This window comes from Coptis chinensis, chromosome 4 (assembly GCF_015680905.1).
Source record: "Coptis chinensis isolate HL-2020 chromosome 4, ASM1568090v1, whole genome shotgun sequence".
Taxonomy (NCBI): Eukaryota; Viridiplantae; Streptophyta; class Magnoliopsida; order Ranunculales; family Ranunculaceae; genus Coptis; species Coptis chinensis.
In genome coordinates this window covers 15,203,169-15,219,306 of record NC_141459.1, presented here as the reverse complement: position 1 = coordinate 15,219,306, position 16,138 = coordinate 15,203,169, and the positions used below count along the sequence as shown (strand labels likewise).

At 34.8% G+C, this 16,138-nt stretch overlaps 2 protein-coding genes and 1 non-coding gene across 5 annotated transcripts; 1 reads left to right on the top strand and 2 right to left on the bottom strand.

Moving 5' to 3' along the window:
- Window positions 1–284: 284 nt before the first annotated feature.
- On the bottom strand, window positions 285–1,548 carry LOC147502129 (fatty acid amide hydrolase-like). 2 transcript variants are annotated; one of them, XM_086607086.1, is made up of 6 exons: window positions 1,409–1,548; window positions 1,198–1,290; window positions 1,008–1,117; window positions 854–914; window positions 487–673; window positions 285–414 (listed from the first exon to the last, which is right to left on the bottom strand). In XM_086607086.1, exons 2-5 carry the CDS (start codon window positions 1,274–1,276, stop codon window positions 498–500), a joined length of 426 nt encoding a protein of 141 aa, XP_086463212.1. In that variant the 5' UTR covers window positions 1,277–1,290; window positions 1,409–1,548; the 3' UTR covers window positions 285–414; window positions 487–497. The 2 variants fall into 2 exon arrangements, with proteins under 2 accessions (XP_086463212.1, XP_086463214.1); XM_086607088.1 differs by having other exon boundaries at window positions 285–407.
- Window positions 1,549–4,473: 2,925 nt separating this feature from the next.
- TRNAE-UUC (transfer RNA glutamic acid (anticodon UUC)) lies at window positions 4,474–4,547 on the top strand. The gene has a single exon. It is a non-coding gene; the product is annotated as a tRNA-Glu (tRNA).
- A 525-nt stretch (window positions 4,548–5,072) lies between these two features.
- LOC147502127 (fatty acid amide hydrolase-like) lies at window positions 5,073–15,133 on the bottom strand. Of its 2 annotated transcripts, none has more exons than XM_086607079.1 (21): window positions 14,817–15,133; window positions 14,387–14,481; window positions 14,155–14,264; window positions 13,987–14,047; window positions 13,713–13,900; window positions 13,507–13,636; window positions 13,238–13,315; window positions 13,013–13,160; window positions 11,660–11,772; window positions 11,495–11,570; window positions 11,151–11,222; window positions 10,712–10,763; window positions 9,046–9,126; window positions 8,879–8,962; window positions 8,666–8,769; window positions 8,421–8,513; window positions 7,605–7,673; window positions 6,750–6,814; window positions 6,228–6,289; window positions 5,588–5,683; window positions 5,073–5,460 (listed from the first exon to the last, which is right to left on the bottom strand). In XM_086607079.1, the coding sequence occupies exons 5-21, from the start codon at window positions 13,875–13,877 to the stop codon at window positions 5,398–5,400; spliced, it is 1,551 nt and encodes a 516-aa protein (XP_086463205.1). In that variant the 5' UTR covers window positions 13,878–13,900; window positions 13,987–14,047; window positions 14,155–14,264; window positions 14,387–14,481; window positions 14,817–15,133; the 3' UTR covers window positions 5,073–5,397. The 2 variants fall into 2 exon arrangements, with proteins under 2 accessions (XP_086463205.1, XP_086463206.1); XM_086607080.1 differs by having other exon boundaries at window positions 13,507–13,629; window positions 14,817–15,000.
- Between the last annotated feature and the right edge of the window lie 1,005 nt (window positions 15,134–16,138).

Sequence of the window (16,138 nt, the reverse complement as noted above, 5' to 3'; positions counted from 1 at the left end):
CAATGGTAAAAGGTACTGCTTTCAAATCTTACCCTTAGTCGGATGAGGATAGCAGTCTATATCATCCTTGATGGCCATGAAAATGCCATCTAAGATAGACAGTGGTTCTCCTGCAGGGTGCATATCCACGAATCCACAATGCATTAGGAAGAGCTTAACAAAATTGAGTATATTAGAACTCTCAAGTATGAAGAGATCCCTTAAAGTTTGAACTTTACAAACCCACCACATACAACATAAAAATGGATAATCACGGAATAAATATGTAAAAGTACAAGAACTACCTTCCTTGAACCTTTCTGTAGAAGCTGCAGCTTGATTCCTCACATCTTCAGGACTAAAAGAGATCAACATTGGCATTGGAGGCTTCTTATTATTGAACTCCTCCAGAGCTGAGATAATTTTCTCTGCGACCTAAATGCTCAGAATGAGTCTCTTGATTTGTAATTTTGTTTGCACAATGATCAATTGATCAAAATGAGTTACCATAGATGGAGTCACAGAGTTGGACCGATAAGCATGTGCAAAATCACGTATCTTCCAGTAGAGGAATGGAGAAGAATCAACATTCCAGCTGCAAGCAGGATCATACGGGGAAGGCACTTTAAGGCTGATTCAACACGAGTAGTAGGTACACTGTCTTCTTCCAACACGACAACTCCATGTTCAGGCTCTGTTATATCAAGGAAACTCTGTGTGAATAAACCCAGAGCCAAATATGCTCGCGCGATCACAAGAATCAATTTTAGGCCATAAACTGAAGTGGTTGAGAAATGATAATACAAGTATTCTTCACTAGCTGGAAGCCTGGAACACATGGAATTATGTTGAGGACGAAAAGTAACCTACTAACCTTGAGGTGGGAACTCAGGTCGAAACATGGGCGTTTCTGGAATCACCGTATTCTCTAACTGCTGCGAAAAAGAAACATTTTCTTATTTAAGTTTGCATGCTTAACATCAGACCAACATATAAAATCCAAGAATTAAGTATGTAGAACACCAAACCTCAGTAAACCCATTCTGCTTTTTCAAGTAGGACATAATCAAAGATCCTATAACTGGGGCTTCCGCCAATTGAACGAAAAGTCTTAATCCAAAGCCAGTTAAATGAGGAGCTGCAAATTAAAACTACAATATCAATACAGTTATTACAATCCAAAACTTAAAAACAAAAAAACAAAAATTAAAATTAAACCTTTGAGTACTTCACGCTCATACTTGACTGTCGTCAAGTCAACCTCCTCAACCGGTAACTTAAATATCTTCTTCACCATTTATATTCCTCAATCTGCTAATTCATAAGAATGAAAAAACACAGACAGCAGAATTTGCTAACTTCAAGGACAGATGAAAAAACTGGAAAGTTGATATGAATATGGAAAGTTTAAACTGTAAAAAAATCTTACCCGATTTCGATGAAACAGGAGAATGAATGTGGTTCTGCAGAAATGTGGAAATAAAGAAAGAGTACTAAGAGTAGAAAAGGTCGTTGGAGTTGACATTAATGAAGGGACACTAGTATTAAAAGCAATACTACAAGTCTACAATATTAAATGGCTTTTTCCAACTATATTGACGGAGGTAGCTATATTATAGATATGCCGAATACTAAAGATGCGATTTGCATGCATGGCCATGTGGAAATGATATGGTCTTCTTCTTCATCCCATTGTTTCTTTTCTTTTTTTGACAGTGGAGAAGGACAAGAGGAATATGATGAGTTTGGAAAACAAAGGTGGTATATAATAATAAGCATAATGATTGATGATGATGATGTCTCCTCTTTAACTTGGTTCCCACTCCACCACTTAAAACCAATGCCCAAAATATCGATATCGATCAATATATCGGTGTATCTAAAAATCAATATATATCGGATATATCTATTTTTTTTGTGACCAGTTCAAACTAGGGGTGCCTCTTTTTGTCGAATTTCCAATTTTTCCGAAATCCGACCCGAAATTGGTCTGGTTTTGGGTGTACTTTTCATGGGCCGATTTTCCGATTTTCAAAAATTCCGAAAAAAAATTGGATCGGATTCGGATATAACTCTAAAACCGATCCGATCCGATCCGATATCCAATCCGAAAGTTCCGATATATAGCCGATCCGAAATTTCCAATATTATTGCCAATTTATTCCGAAAATATATACTTCTCTCACTATTCACTTGATTAGATCTCGACCGTTCATTCATTTTCTAGTTTTTTACTTCCAAAAACAAAACAAAAATATAACCTAGCCACTACTTCTCCGCTTGAATTGGATCACTCCACTGTCATTACACTATTTGCCATAACAACAATGATATGAAAAAAAATGTCATTGAGTCATACAATGACTTTCAGACCAATCCAAAAGCCAAATTCCAATAGATAGAATGTTATGTAAAGCTACTTAGAGTCCAAGACTAGAATCCATTATTCATGCAGACACTTCACGCTTTAATTTCCACACACGAAAAAAAAGATTGAAACATTACAAATACCCAGACCTCAACAGAATGCAATGCTTGCTGTTGGTGGCTGCAGATTTTTTTTCTCATTTTTTCTTGGATCACTTGTTTGAATGAAAATGGGTTTTCCGGTAAACAAGTCGCAGTATTCTTGTTGTTGTATATATTGGTGTTGTGGACATGGTTTTCTCTCCCTACAATGAACATTGGCGTATGATATTCCAAAAATAATTGAAAATAAAGAGATCTTTGAAAATTTACTAAGGATTCCAAAATTGGAAATATATTTTGAATCCGAAAAAAAATTGGATCGGATTTGGCTAGCATATTAGGTTCCGAAAAAAATTCGGAAAAATTCCGAAGGAGGTTAATCCGATCCGATCCGAAATCACCCCTAGTCCAAACTATTTAAAATATCAAAAAATATCGGAAATATTGGATTTATATTTAAAAATGGTCAAAAAGTCAACCGATATATATCGTAAATATCGGATATATCAATTATATCGGCAATATAAAGTATTATATCGAAAATTCCGATATATATCGGGAAAAAAAAATTCTATATTCGGTGGATATATGTCAGAAATATCGATGTTGGTGTACTAAAATACCGATATATATATCGGCGATATATCATATATATCAGCGATATTTTGGTCCTTGCTTAAAACAATGTACAAGTATCAGCACATGCCTCATATAGATATATACTGATGCTGATAAAATAATAATAATAATAAATAAATGTACCTGCTTAATTTTAAAGTCTTGTTAGCAATTCGAGATAAGACAAAAATTCAGTACTGGAATAATTTAAAATTATTCGGTAATTCAAAAAAGCGGTACGGTCAAATATTTGGTCAAAAATTTGCAATACGGCAATTATGCGGTGTTTAATTAATACGCGTTTTAAACGTTTAGTTGCAAAAATTCGGAAGTAAAAAATTCGTGATATTATGATAGTAAATATTAATAATAGTTATCATTATTTACAACATAACAAACATATTTAAACAATTTAATTACAAAAACATTGAAACCAATTGAATAGTCACATAGATATCTTCATTTATTTGTTTTTGGATTGAAATTAATGTTCAAATTTCAAAATACACACACCATGACATTGCAATTTAAATATTGCCCAAAAAATATAAAAGCAAAACTTTTGGATTAATTTATCACTAAAAATGTAAGAGTGAAGGACTTAAAGTAAGAGTGAAGACATAAAGTACATAAAAAATAACAAAAATGCAACCGATTTTTTTTTTTTTTTTTTTTTTAGCCGAACGGCAAAATTCGTATTATTCGTTTTAAGGCAAAAAATCTCGAATTATTGCAAATCTTTCAAACATTCGGAAATATTATACGTTTTTCCCTTCAAAAATTCAATTCGCGAATAATTCGGCGAATTGCTAACAAGGTTTTAAAGTATTTCCAGTTCAAGATGACTATATACCTACTGACCTCTCTACCCACGAGCCATTAAAATAAAAGAGCGAATTTGTGGACAGACTTGTCCACAAACAGCATCTTCTCGTAGGTCCAAACATTTTGTGGGCCAGATAAACAGTTTTTTGGGCAGGTAAATAGTTTTAGGCAACCTCTCCACCAATCAGCACATGAGCTCTTGTGGATAGCAAATAGGGTATGTCCCCAAACTTATTCTGTTAAAATAAAGTCACCTAGTTGATTGTGTGAATTTAGTAATAACAGCTTTATCAAAAAAAAAATTTAGTAATAACAGTCTCACCATTAAAAGAGCATTTTATTTTTAACCGAAAAAATATGTTGAAAGAATCCATAGATGGATGAGATTCTGCTCTAAGCTAAGCAACTTTTGGGTAAGTACTAAGTATGTATGGCCTCTGTAGTCGATATTGTACATTTTTACGGTGTCAATAACTCAATATGAGCGGTATTTCAATATTTTTCCTGACTTTGTAGTATAGGATATCAATTTTCGTTTTTAAAGCTGTATGAGAATGTTGTTATTTCATTTCATTTCATAAATCCGTTGTAGTCCAGCCTGTTTAGGATACCTGGCTTTCACCCAGGCGACCCGGGTTCAAATCCCGGCAACGGAATATTTTTATTATCTTTAGTTTAGACCCCAAAACTAATTTAATGAAATCCTTAATCACTCGTGTAGATGAATAGACCCCAAATCTCTTCCTTAATTTATTATCCAGTGATTTCAGTTTGATTTTTTTTGTTTTCCTGAGTCCTGAATGGGCTGAATTCAATTTGTTTGTGAAGCTCTGTAGATGCAAATTATGCAGATATAAGTGTTAACTGCTATCTCCTGTTAAGCAGAACACAAATTTACAAACACATGATTGACACCGGATATATATAGTAGACGAAGGAAGAGTAATACAAGTAGACAAGAGTAACTCGCCACCCTAAAAGTAAAGAGGCAAGCTAAGGAGAACCCTTTCTTCTTTAAAAAACAACTTGATTTATTCAATTACAAAAATTCCCTTTGAATCATATAGTGATAGCTAAATCTGCATGGCAACTTCCTAGGCACACATTAATAACTCTACTAGTTCCAAGTCGGGAGGGAGAGACACAGAGACACCCGGTATTACATATTCAGTTCACCTAAGATGGAAAGGTCTAGACTGGCTAGAGTTGTAGATAGATCAAATTAATCGTCATCAATGATTTTGTTGAATCATACACTTGTTACGGTTGCAAGCAAGTTGGATTTGAACTTTTACTCCAACTATAGCAGAAAAGAAATATATTCGCCATTGTTAAGAAATGGCATTTATTCACCAATCAATAGACGAACCAGATACACATTTCTAGCACAGACGTTCTCTGTGAATCCTCAAGTCACACATATAGTATAAGCTGTTGCGGACTTGCAGTCTTACAAATAATACTCCAGCCACCATTTTAGCAAAGGCAGAGACGAATTGAACCAATTTACTTCACCTTTAGAACATCATAAAATGTTGATGGCCTCTTTCTAGATTCTGCACAAAGTTCCTGAAAATACAACGAAACAACACTTCAGGAAGTGCACTTTTCAAACAAGAAAAACATTAACAGATCCAATAGGATTAGTCACAAATGCACATGAACTTCACTTAGAACGTAAGTAGCATAGTAATACCTCAATTGCAGAAGCTAAACGCAAAATTGTAGCCTCAGCCCAGGGACGTCCTATTAGTTGCAAACCTATTGGAAGACCTTGTTTATCATGACCAATCTGAAAATGGAGACAAGATCAGTACAGAAAATTATGTACCAGAATGGCAAGCGCGTCATCTGTCATCTACTAAAATGCGAAAAGCATCAGGAACCTTGAATACAAGAAGATTATGTGTGGATAGAAATTGATGGATGCAGTAGGATACTCTTGTATAACTAAGTGAATTTAAAGCTCAAGAGCAAAAATAACTATAAATGATAAGGATAGCTGTCCCCCTTTTGTTATCATATTGGTAATATCCACAGTTTAGGTCGCTTTCCAGCTCGTTTGGCACACACATAGACTACTCCCATTTTTCCTCTTTTTTTGCGCCAAGACTATGTACGCTAGAAGCATTTGCATCAGGATTACATGCTATAGCCGCCTTCAGGGCTTCAACCATAAACTTTGTACAGCTTCAAGCCTCAAGGTAAAAAAATGGGCTGTTTAATTAGAGTATTTAAGATTAGCAAGTAACTATGTCCATAACTACATACAAAGAGATTTTGTTTTAACAAAGAATAAACTAAAAGAAATCACCACAAAGACACATTTTACCCACAGGGACAGAAATAGCCGGGAGTCCAAGAAGATTTGCCGCTATTATGAATCGCATCAGATAAGCTGAAATCATAGATTCAAACGTCAAAAATGAGAATTGAGATACATAATTGATATTTTAGAGTATTATGCTTAACTTCGTCAAAATAAATTAATAGTCAATTCATAAACTCAACGAGGTGCATCATGAGATAGCAGTATACTAGTATAGCACCTCCACAAGCACGACTAAAAGGTTTATGCAACACCCCTAATTAGGTTTAATAGGCTTACACTGTTACACATCAGCAAAATTAAAGAAATGCAACAGCAGATCGAAGTAACAAGAGAAGAGTCAGGCTATGTTGCCAAAAGCACTATATTTGCTGAGTCTGAAACCCATACCCTTGGCATGACTTACAAATTACATTAACCATGCAATTATGCAAAGAGGCAATCATCTCTTCTGATAAGTCATTATTTGAGAGTATCCAAAACTCCGAGAGAATATTGCCAGAGTGCAGTTTAAGGTAGAACAACCAACCTGAGACCTCGAGATTTGTCTCCCCAAACTGAAGAGACTCCACGGGTATTATAGGTGCAGTCATTCTGTAATGCAAAAAGATATAATTTGCTATTGTTCCTTCATAATTGTAGATAGATATAACATTAATTCCACAGGTAATATAGGTGCAGTCACTCTAATTTGTCATTGGAACCAAAAAAAAAGATTAAATATTATATACAGATGAAAAGGCACAAGATTTGTGTAGAATTAAAAGAAAAAAAATCCTATGAGTGCATTGCATGGGTACTTTCATCATGTTACAGATGTCCGCATCGATTCAGGTACAACATGTCATATTTGGCAGAGTTATGAAAAACAGGATTCAGGGACTCGGCAATAGGTTTCGAATAATTTACAAATAGTACCTTTCATGGATTATGTTCTGTAGTTTGTTGTGGTACATATCAATGACCTATAATGAGGGGATACAAAGACTTCCGTAATATTTGTTATGAAATTCTTTCACATTTTGGAGGGCAAAAAAGAATAATATTTGATAAAAGCTAATCCACATTCCACATTTGGTAATTATTTGACAGTGTCATCATGGATTATGTTCTGTAGTTTGTTGTGGTACATATCAATGACCTATAATGAGGGGATACAAAAGACTTCCGTAATATTTGTTATGAAATTCTTTCACATTTTGGAGGGCAAAAAAGAATAATATTTGATAAAAGCTAATCCACAGTCCACATTTGGTAATTATTTGACAGTGTCATGTCGGAAAGAGACATGCTTGGGAACATGGTAATGGTTGCACCACCCTTTTGGAAGAGACCACACTGCATAGCCATCATATATTCATATGCAAATAGTGAAACCACATACCCAGTTGTTGGAGTTACTATGATGTCAACCTTCTTGAAAATCTCCATGTGAAAATACATTATTCTTCGCCTGCATACTCACAATGAGGAAAATCAATCATACCAAACATCTTTTGACCTTATTTTTTAATGTTAAAAAGTAAGAATATAATCTAAATGAACAGAGAAAACTGTATCATGGTGATCAACTTCGCAAAATATAGTGATTGCTTTAAGATAAACTATGAAGATACCTATTCCATAACATCTTGAGTATTTGTCAAACTGAAAGGTTCTCCACAATATATGCTTCCGCCAAAAAATTGAAAACAATATATGGGGTAGGTTCCGTTTACAACACTTTTTATACAACGTTTTATACAATACCCCCCACCGGACCCTTCAAGATGTTTTAAGGGCTAATTTTTTGTAGATAAGATGTTCTCACCATGGATATAATCTCCACAAAAAATTGGGTCCTTTGAACATTTCTAAGTTTGCCAAAAAAAAGTTACAAAATCGATATTTCTAAACCGTTGATAAAAATTCATAGGTTGAGAGCAATTTTTCTCATGGTTAGGCGTTTTCAAATGAGCTCAATTTTTGTGGAGATGATCTCCATCCATGGTGTGGAGATCATATCTACAAGGAATCAAGGCTTAATTCATATTTTCAAAGGGTATTGTATAAAACGTTGTATAAAAAGTGTTGTAAACAGAACCTACCCCTATATATATTTCTATTTCTTTCTTTCTTCATTTCTTTCTATCAAACAACACTTTCATAGATACTGACAACAAAATGATAATCCAGATTATGTATGTTAATTTCGCCTCACCTAAGACGTCCAGAAGCAACATAATCAGATGCAGAGAATGAACGGAAAAATGCCAGATTGGTGCGAGTATCATGTGTTAACTGAGCTGCATTTCTACAAATAGAGAAAGGTGGCTCTTAATATATAGCAAAATCACAGCTTTCTTTTGACAGTTGAAGAAGGCATCAAAGTTAATAGTATGTTCAAACATTCAAAATCTCAAGAATTAAGTATTTCAGAAAGCATATCCTTTTATGGGAACTTACCCCGCCTGATAATCAGGAAACAATGTACACATTTCTCCAGAGCCATATGCAACAGTATGGGCAGTGCGCATCTCATGCAACTCTGGTATTACAACTTCTATTGTCTTGAGTCAAATACAAGCATTAATTAGGATCTCAATCATCAAATTGCAAAGAGCTTTTTCAATATTTAACGATACATTTTGCGAGCAGAAATTGTCAGCATACACTTACTTTGCATCCATGAGTTGTTGAAAGCATATTAAGAACATCCTCACACCTGTCGGAGATTTCAGTTGAGTACACATCGTTGAACCACTGCAGGAGAGCATCCCTAAATCACTGAGTTGTAATCAAATATCGGTAAATATCAATTTTTCAATGAAAGAACTAATACATACCTCCGTATATTTTCCTAGACACAGTGATCCCACATCATTTAAACTGTTGCATGAAGATAAATTTGGCAAACAAGGGGATGCCTGAACAAAAAAGGTTGACAACAAATTTGTCACACATTTGCTGAAAATATGTATGGTAAAATGATTTGGAACCATTAAAATGGTATATGCTAAGTAGAAATAAAATCATGAAAAACATAGACCAGCAATCATGAAGATATATATATACAGCCCAGCTTTCTGAATTACGTCCTTAAACGGACTTAACAAAAAAAATGAATCTCACTGACAAAGAAACTAAAAAACCCACGCAATAAAAATAGGGAAATAAAAGGAAATAACTAACCTCTTATTTTCTCTCTCGTGACTCTCTCTCCCTAGGCCTTACTATTCTCTGTTACCTCTTTCTCTATCTGGTTCTCTTTCCTCTCGTCTTTCCTCTCCATATTAACAACTCTATATTAACAAAAAGGAAAAGAAAAGAAACAAAACTTATACTGCGCTCGATACCGTTTAGAGATACAAAAGGTGGTAGTGTCATATGAATATATTGCGCTTGCCTCAATACTGTCCCATACTAGAAAAGGATCAACTAAATAAATTTTAAAGCATTAGTATGTGAATCTTTTTATTATTGTGTCAGCTCCAACATCAGTTAGTGTTGATTTTAGTTTAGTGAAAGGCAACAAGATCGGGTGGTATTTTATGGAGCAAAGGATAAATTTTGGTAAACTTTAATTGAGTTATTGAATCTGCTCTAGCAGCCACTGCATTCTTTTATTCAGTCGCTGCCACTGTTCTTCTCTTCAAATTCAATCGTCGTGGGTGTTTGCCGCAACTCCGCTGTATACTCTTGTTTTCTCCAGCCACCACCACCGGGGTTTTCTTCTTTATTTTGTTGCTATTGTGTGCGACCATTCCGTTACTAAACAGTTGTAGTTGTAGAGGAATCTCTTTTTCTTTTCTGATATTGCAATTGGTTCGCTGCCCTGCCTTGAAGTTTTCTGCACGGCTCCTAAAAGGACCTTAAAATAAGTACCAAATCTAAAACAACCCACAACTTCACAAACCTAATTTTTTGTGGATATGATCTACTAACCATAAAGAACATCTCTACAAAAATTCAACTCGTTTGATATATATATATATATATATATCAATTTAAGTTTCAATCTACTTCCATGTACGTACCAAAACAACTCCTAAAATGTTTATAATGTGCACTAGGGAGTAATGATTGGTTAGACTACATAAACAAGCTCAAGTCTCAGTCTCCTTACTCTTAGTCCCGGTAATCAAACTTGGTTTCCGAAAAGAAGCCATGAATGGCTTCTAATTGCTACCCCTTCTCACGATTTACTTTTCTAACCCTGTTTCATGACCCTTTATATTACATTAGTGTATATGATTAATTGTTTATGCACGAAAGCCTAGGTAGTAAATTTACAACTGACAAATGCATGGAAACAAGATATGTTGAGATATGTTACGACAAAACCTCATTGCATAACATATTGAAAGCAGGAAAACTTACCAGTAGACACTTAACAGGAAACCAAAAACTTAGATGAGGAGGTTCAAAAAAACAAAACAAACAAACAAACAAACAAAAAAACAAAGGCAAAAACAAAAACAAAAACAAAAATAAAGAAAAAACTAAACTTACTGGCTTCAAACTGTATCTGTCAGAGGGAGAGGAGCAAGATATTGCTGCATACCTGAATAACCCATCAGTCATATCAGATTGACAATAGAGAGAGAGGATAACATATTCATGTTCATGATAAAAGTGTCACCATTAAATGAAAATAAAAAAGTTCAATCACAGTCATGTAACCACTTGACTTCCATGTTGAACCAGAGTAGAGAAAAACTCACGATCAGAGTTAAGTTACATTGACACGGATACGAAATATCTGACACGATAAAATATCGAAAATTCAGGTATATCACATACAATATGTGTCCATGACGTGTCCGACACAGACACGTGGATACATATCAGACACAGATTATTTTTAAAATATGGTGTGTCCATGTAGAATAGGTCATCAGACGTAAGAGATTTCAGTGTAAAAGAAATTCAAAAACAACAAAAAGCGTACACTAGCATGACATCCTCAACTGTCGCTGCGATTGGTCCAATTATTTCAACAATTCCAGGATGACATAATGACCTGCAAAATAGAACTACAAGACTGAAGTGATTCCTGCCAGAAAAATCCAGCAATATTGCTGAGCATGCCTTCTACAATTTAATCTAATAATACTAATACGAATTTCAGGCCCAGGCCAGACAATCATATGTTTAGTCTTTTTAACAATGCTAGTGTTAGCCCCCATAGTATACTAATAACTATATGACAACCTACAGAACTCTCGTATGTGTCATAGCGTCACAGAGAAACTGAAGGAAGGTGCTGACCCTTCTCAGAATAAAAAAACTTACCCTGTCATGTCTGTCCGCCCATATGTTGTTTTCAGGCCAACTATACCACAAAGTGACGAAGGAATTCGAATTGAACCTGCCCTTTCCACAAAAAGGGAATACCAATTAGAAGAATATCCTAACAAGAAAATATAATGTGCATATCTAACATGTGAGTGACACAACCTCCACCATCTGTTCCTATTGCAGCCGGGCATAATCCAGCAGCTACAATTGCTGCTGGACCTGAGGAGGATCCACCTGTATACCTTTCAAGATCATGCGGATTTCTTGGTGTTCTGTATAACAGTGGGGTATCATGAAAGTTAGCACCACAGAAGTAAGATATACTGGACATGGTATCTTCTGGTGAAGTAATAACAGTTAAGAGTTCCATAGAGGAAAATGCAATGCCATGTATGACGAGGAAAGAACAAAGTACATGGAATAAAGTTCAAATTCTATAAATATGCAGCTGAGATATTACAAAGCCAATCCTGAGCCATTTTAATCCCAATAACTTCCCAATGGATATAGACCAAACGATGTATACTCGATAAATACTTCAGTCCAAAACTCCACAGCCATAAGCCCATCCTTAGCTAGATCTGTACCACTTTCTAGTCCATTTCAACCCTCAATCCCTCAAAAAACTCAAACAAACTCGTTTCAGTGTCTGCAAGTGTCTGTACAAAGTACGGGTTGGGGGGTTTCCCTCCATATGTAGATTTCGGTCTGAAGTGTTGTTTAATAGAATGATAACTTCCATAGAAAAGTTAAAAGTCGCTCCTAATAGGAGAAAAACTCTCCTTAGCTTGTATCCACCATACGTGGCAAGAATCTATGCAAGTATTAGAATCTTTGAGATACAATTCTCAGGGGTTTGCCAAGATTAATACTGTGTTGATGGGTACGAGCTTAGGAAGGTATATGCTTCTAATAGCTAACTAGCAAATTCTCTTCTTCATGTATTTCCTCCTTTTCAAACAGTGAGCATTTATATGGAAAGACATGTTTAATGCACATTTTTTCTGAATGACGAGACATCGAGAGCTATCAGATCACGAGAATCTAAATGTATGTCTTTAGCATTTCTTTTTTTCTACTTCTTTGTTAATGAAATTGTAAACCACAGATAATACTGAGAACAATATCCTCTATACACTGTAGTACATAAATTTGTGAAAGGCCTTTACTAGATGAGGAATGCTAGCATGCAGTGTCACCATTGAAACATAAGCAGTGAGATTCCACCTATCAAGTACTCTTTTTGGCATCTCAAGAAAGAAAAGAAAATGGTATTTTACTGCTGATGTTTTGTATGGTGCGGCTGCATGCTAGCATTCCTATTATGATATACATCTACGTGAACATTCATTAAAATATAACAAAGCTATAAAGAATGTATGTTCTTCATACATCCTATAGTAGCTAGAAAGGTCTTATTAATTTTATTTAATCATTTAATTGTTTTGTCTCTTCTAATTATTTATGGTCAGTAAATTTACTCTCTAAATAGAAAATCCTTCAAACTCTTACCCATAGTTTGGATTGTTTCCAGTTGTTCCAACCCCAAGTTCATGCATATTTGCCTTTCCTATTAAAATCACGCCACAACTTCGCAATTTCGAAACACAAACTGCATCTCTTTTGACTGGGCGGACCTTGTCGAACCATGTCGTGGCACCTGATGCATAAAATGCCATGGATAAATATGCTTATAATTGAGAAACCTAAGTTAAAAGAGACAGCTTCAAATCTTACCCATAGTCGGATGAGGGTAACAGTCTACATCATCCTTGATGGGCATGAAAATCCCATCCAAGATAGATAAAGGTTCTCCTGCATGGTGAATATCCAAGGTGCATTAGAAAGAGCTTACATAGTTACATGGGTGAGCAATTTATTAAGGTGGGTAAGAGTTACACTAAAACTCATCAAAATGAAGAGATCCCATATTTTCGAACTTTAAAGAATAACGACATATAATATAAAAGGTTAAACAATGAATAACTATGTAAAACCCGAACAACCTTCTTTGAACCTTTCTGTAGAAGCTGCAGCTTGATTCCTCACATCTTCAGCACTGAAAGAGATCAACAGTTGCATTGGCGGCTTCTTATTATTGAACTCCTCCACAGCTGAGATAATATACTCTGCAACCTATATGTTCAAAGTCAATCTCTTCATTTGTAAGTAACTAACCTATATATATAAATGATCTTTCACAACGTGTTACCATCAAAGGAGTGACAAGGTTCGATCGATAAGCATGTGCAAAATCACGTATCTTCCAGTAGAGAAATGGGGAGGAATCTGCATTCCAGCTGGTAGCAGGATTATACGGTGGAAGGCACTTCAAGGCTATTTCAACACGACTAGTAGGTGCACTGTCTTCCTCCATCAATATAACTCCAGGTTCGGGCTCTATATTGTCATGAAAATGCTAACTGAATAAACTCATTGACATATACCGTTGGACCCAAGGAATGAAATTGAGGATAAAAAGTAACCTTGAGGTGGGAACTCAGGTCAAAACATGGGTTTTTCTGGAATCACGGTATTCTGTAACTCCTGTGAAATAGAACCATTTTATATTTTAATCTCGCATTCTTAAAACAAGAACAACATATATACAACCAGTTCCAGCAAACAATTGTTAAGAGTGTCGAACGCCAAACCTCAGTAAGTCTATTCTGCTTTTTCATGTGGGACAGAATCAAAGATCCTATAAGTGGGGCTTCGACCAATCGAGTAAAAAGTTTTAACGCATAACCCGTTAAATGAGGAGCTGCAAATCAAAACACCGATTCCACAAAATATAACAATCCAGCTCTGTCATTGGAATAACTCGTACAATGCAAGACAGAAAATCCATGAGCTTATAAATAACAAGTTCCAGTTGAACTAAACCTTTGATAACTTCACGCTCGTACTTCACTGTTGTGAAATCGACCTCCTCAGCCGGTAACATAATGCGCTTAATCCCCATTTCCAAAGTGTTATTCCTGCTCATGAACATAAAGATATAAAAGAATATCATCAGATAGTAAAGCTACAATTTTCTCTTTTGTTCCTATATAAATGGAGATACAAATTGCTCCAAAGACTGAACCTAACGTATACTCAATTCCACAAATAGCATAATTTGCTAGTCTTGAAATATTTACCGTAGCCAGTAATTTTAAAAAAAAATGCAGATACATTTTGCATGTTCTAAAAACAATGCATGAAAGCCGAAACAAAAGCATTCCCAACTCAATCAAATAGCAAAATTCATTCACCAAACAGAAAAGCTGTAAAACTACTAAAACAAAGTTTGGAAAACGGACGAGTAACTTACCCAAATCGTTCAAAGAGCAGAATGTGCTACAGAGACTACCTGAAAAGTTGACTTTGAACAACTCGGGGGTATAAATAATATCAATGAGAAATGGTCATCAGAGTGGACATTTAACAATGGACACGCATTCTTTTTTTGTTTTAAGTAACTTCAAGTCTTCAACTAACACACTATACACCACCATAAAAAAAAATGGACAGAAAATGTTGTTATTAAAGATATTGTCCTTGATGATTTGGTGGTGGTAGCTGAGGTTAGCAGGGCAGAAGATAACCAAGATAAGGACAATAAATAATAATTGTCCATCCCGTGAGCCGTGGGGGTGTACGTTGTCAGACTCAATCATGTAGTTCCAATTATTAAAAAGTTTAATGATATATTTCAGTGAATGATAATTGAAAGTTTCATCCAGAACATTTGAAATTAAAGCAATTGCACTAGCTATAGTTTAGTGTTATTTCCAGTTCACAACTGTGCATCCATCCTTAGTAATGAAGCACTATTCTTTAGTTAATGATTAATTACTGCTTACTGCTTATTACTATAGAAGAATTTTACCTGTGAGTTGTATCACAAACCCTTAACTACCCTTAACTACTAGACTACTTGTAAAATATTCTACCAGACTCTCTTAGGCTAAGTCCAATGGTGCTGCAAATCATCAAATTTAACGTAAAATGTGATCCAATGGTATCGCGTTAAAAATACCGCCATCTTCATAAATTTCTATTTTTGCAAATTTTAACGCTTATAACAGATGCTCAGCGCCATTGCCAATGGCGCATAATCAAAAAATCATTATTAGTGTTGCACGCAGTAATAAATCTGAATTAATTTAAATAATAAGTTGCACGCCACTCACAATGGCGTACAGAAAGTCAAGAAATTCAATTATTAATTCTTACACGCCACTCACAATGGCGTACAGAATTGATTCTTTTTTTTTTTTTTAATAACTTAATTTGTTCAATTACCATTCTATCCTACCCTTTTAAATTTTTTTGATTTATTTGTATCTCTTTGTTATAATTTCAATTTTAAGATTAAATTTATTCCAACAACTTAATTAATTATTTAAATAAAACATTTATTGAAAATAAAAAAAACAACAAATTAAAAAGAAATACATTAAAAATACATCAAATACATACGAAACATTTAAAATTCTTAATCAAATTAATCAATCGCTTTCTCCGTATTCTTCAAAGTGCAAATTTCTTGAAGGAGTCCGTGAATTGCGAAGAGTTTGATCTTTCAAAATTTGTTTCTTTGCGTTTTTGTACCATTCTTTTCCTTGAGGTGTCATAGTCGATGTATTTGTG

Bases quoted from the DNA above. Each gene is read 5' to 3' on its own strand.
- LOC147502129 (XM_086607086.1), bottom strand. From the start codon at position 1,276: ATGGTGAAGAAGATATTTAAGTTACCGGTTGAGGAGGTTGACTTGACG. The intron at 1,118-1,197 runs GTTTAATTTTAA...TTTAATTTGCAG, and splicing joins TGAGCGTGAAGTACTCAAAG to CTCCTCATTTAACTGGCTTT. The intron at 915-1,007 runs GTTTGGTGTTCT...TCTTTTTCGCAG, and splicing joins AGCAGAATGGGTTTACTGAG to CAGTTAGAGAATACGGTGAT.
- LOC147502127 (XM_086607079.1), bottom strand. From the start codon at position 13,877: ATGGAGGAAGACAGTGCACCTACTAGTCGTGTTGAAATAGCCTTGAAG. The intron at 8,770-8,878 runs GTAAGTGTATGC...ATTTGACTCAAG, and splicing joins CAACAACTCATGGATGCAAA to ACAATAGAAGTTGTAATACC. The intron at 5,684-6,227 runs GTGGGTAAAATG...CTCCATTTTCAG, and splicing joins TCCCGGCTATTTCTGTCCCT to ATTGGTCATGATAAACAAGG.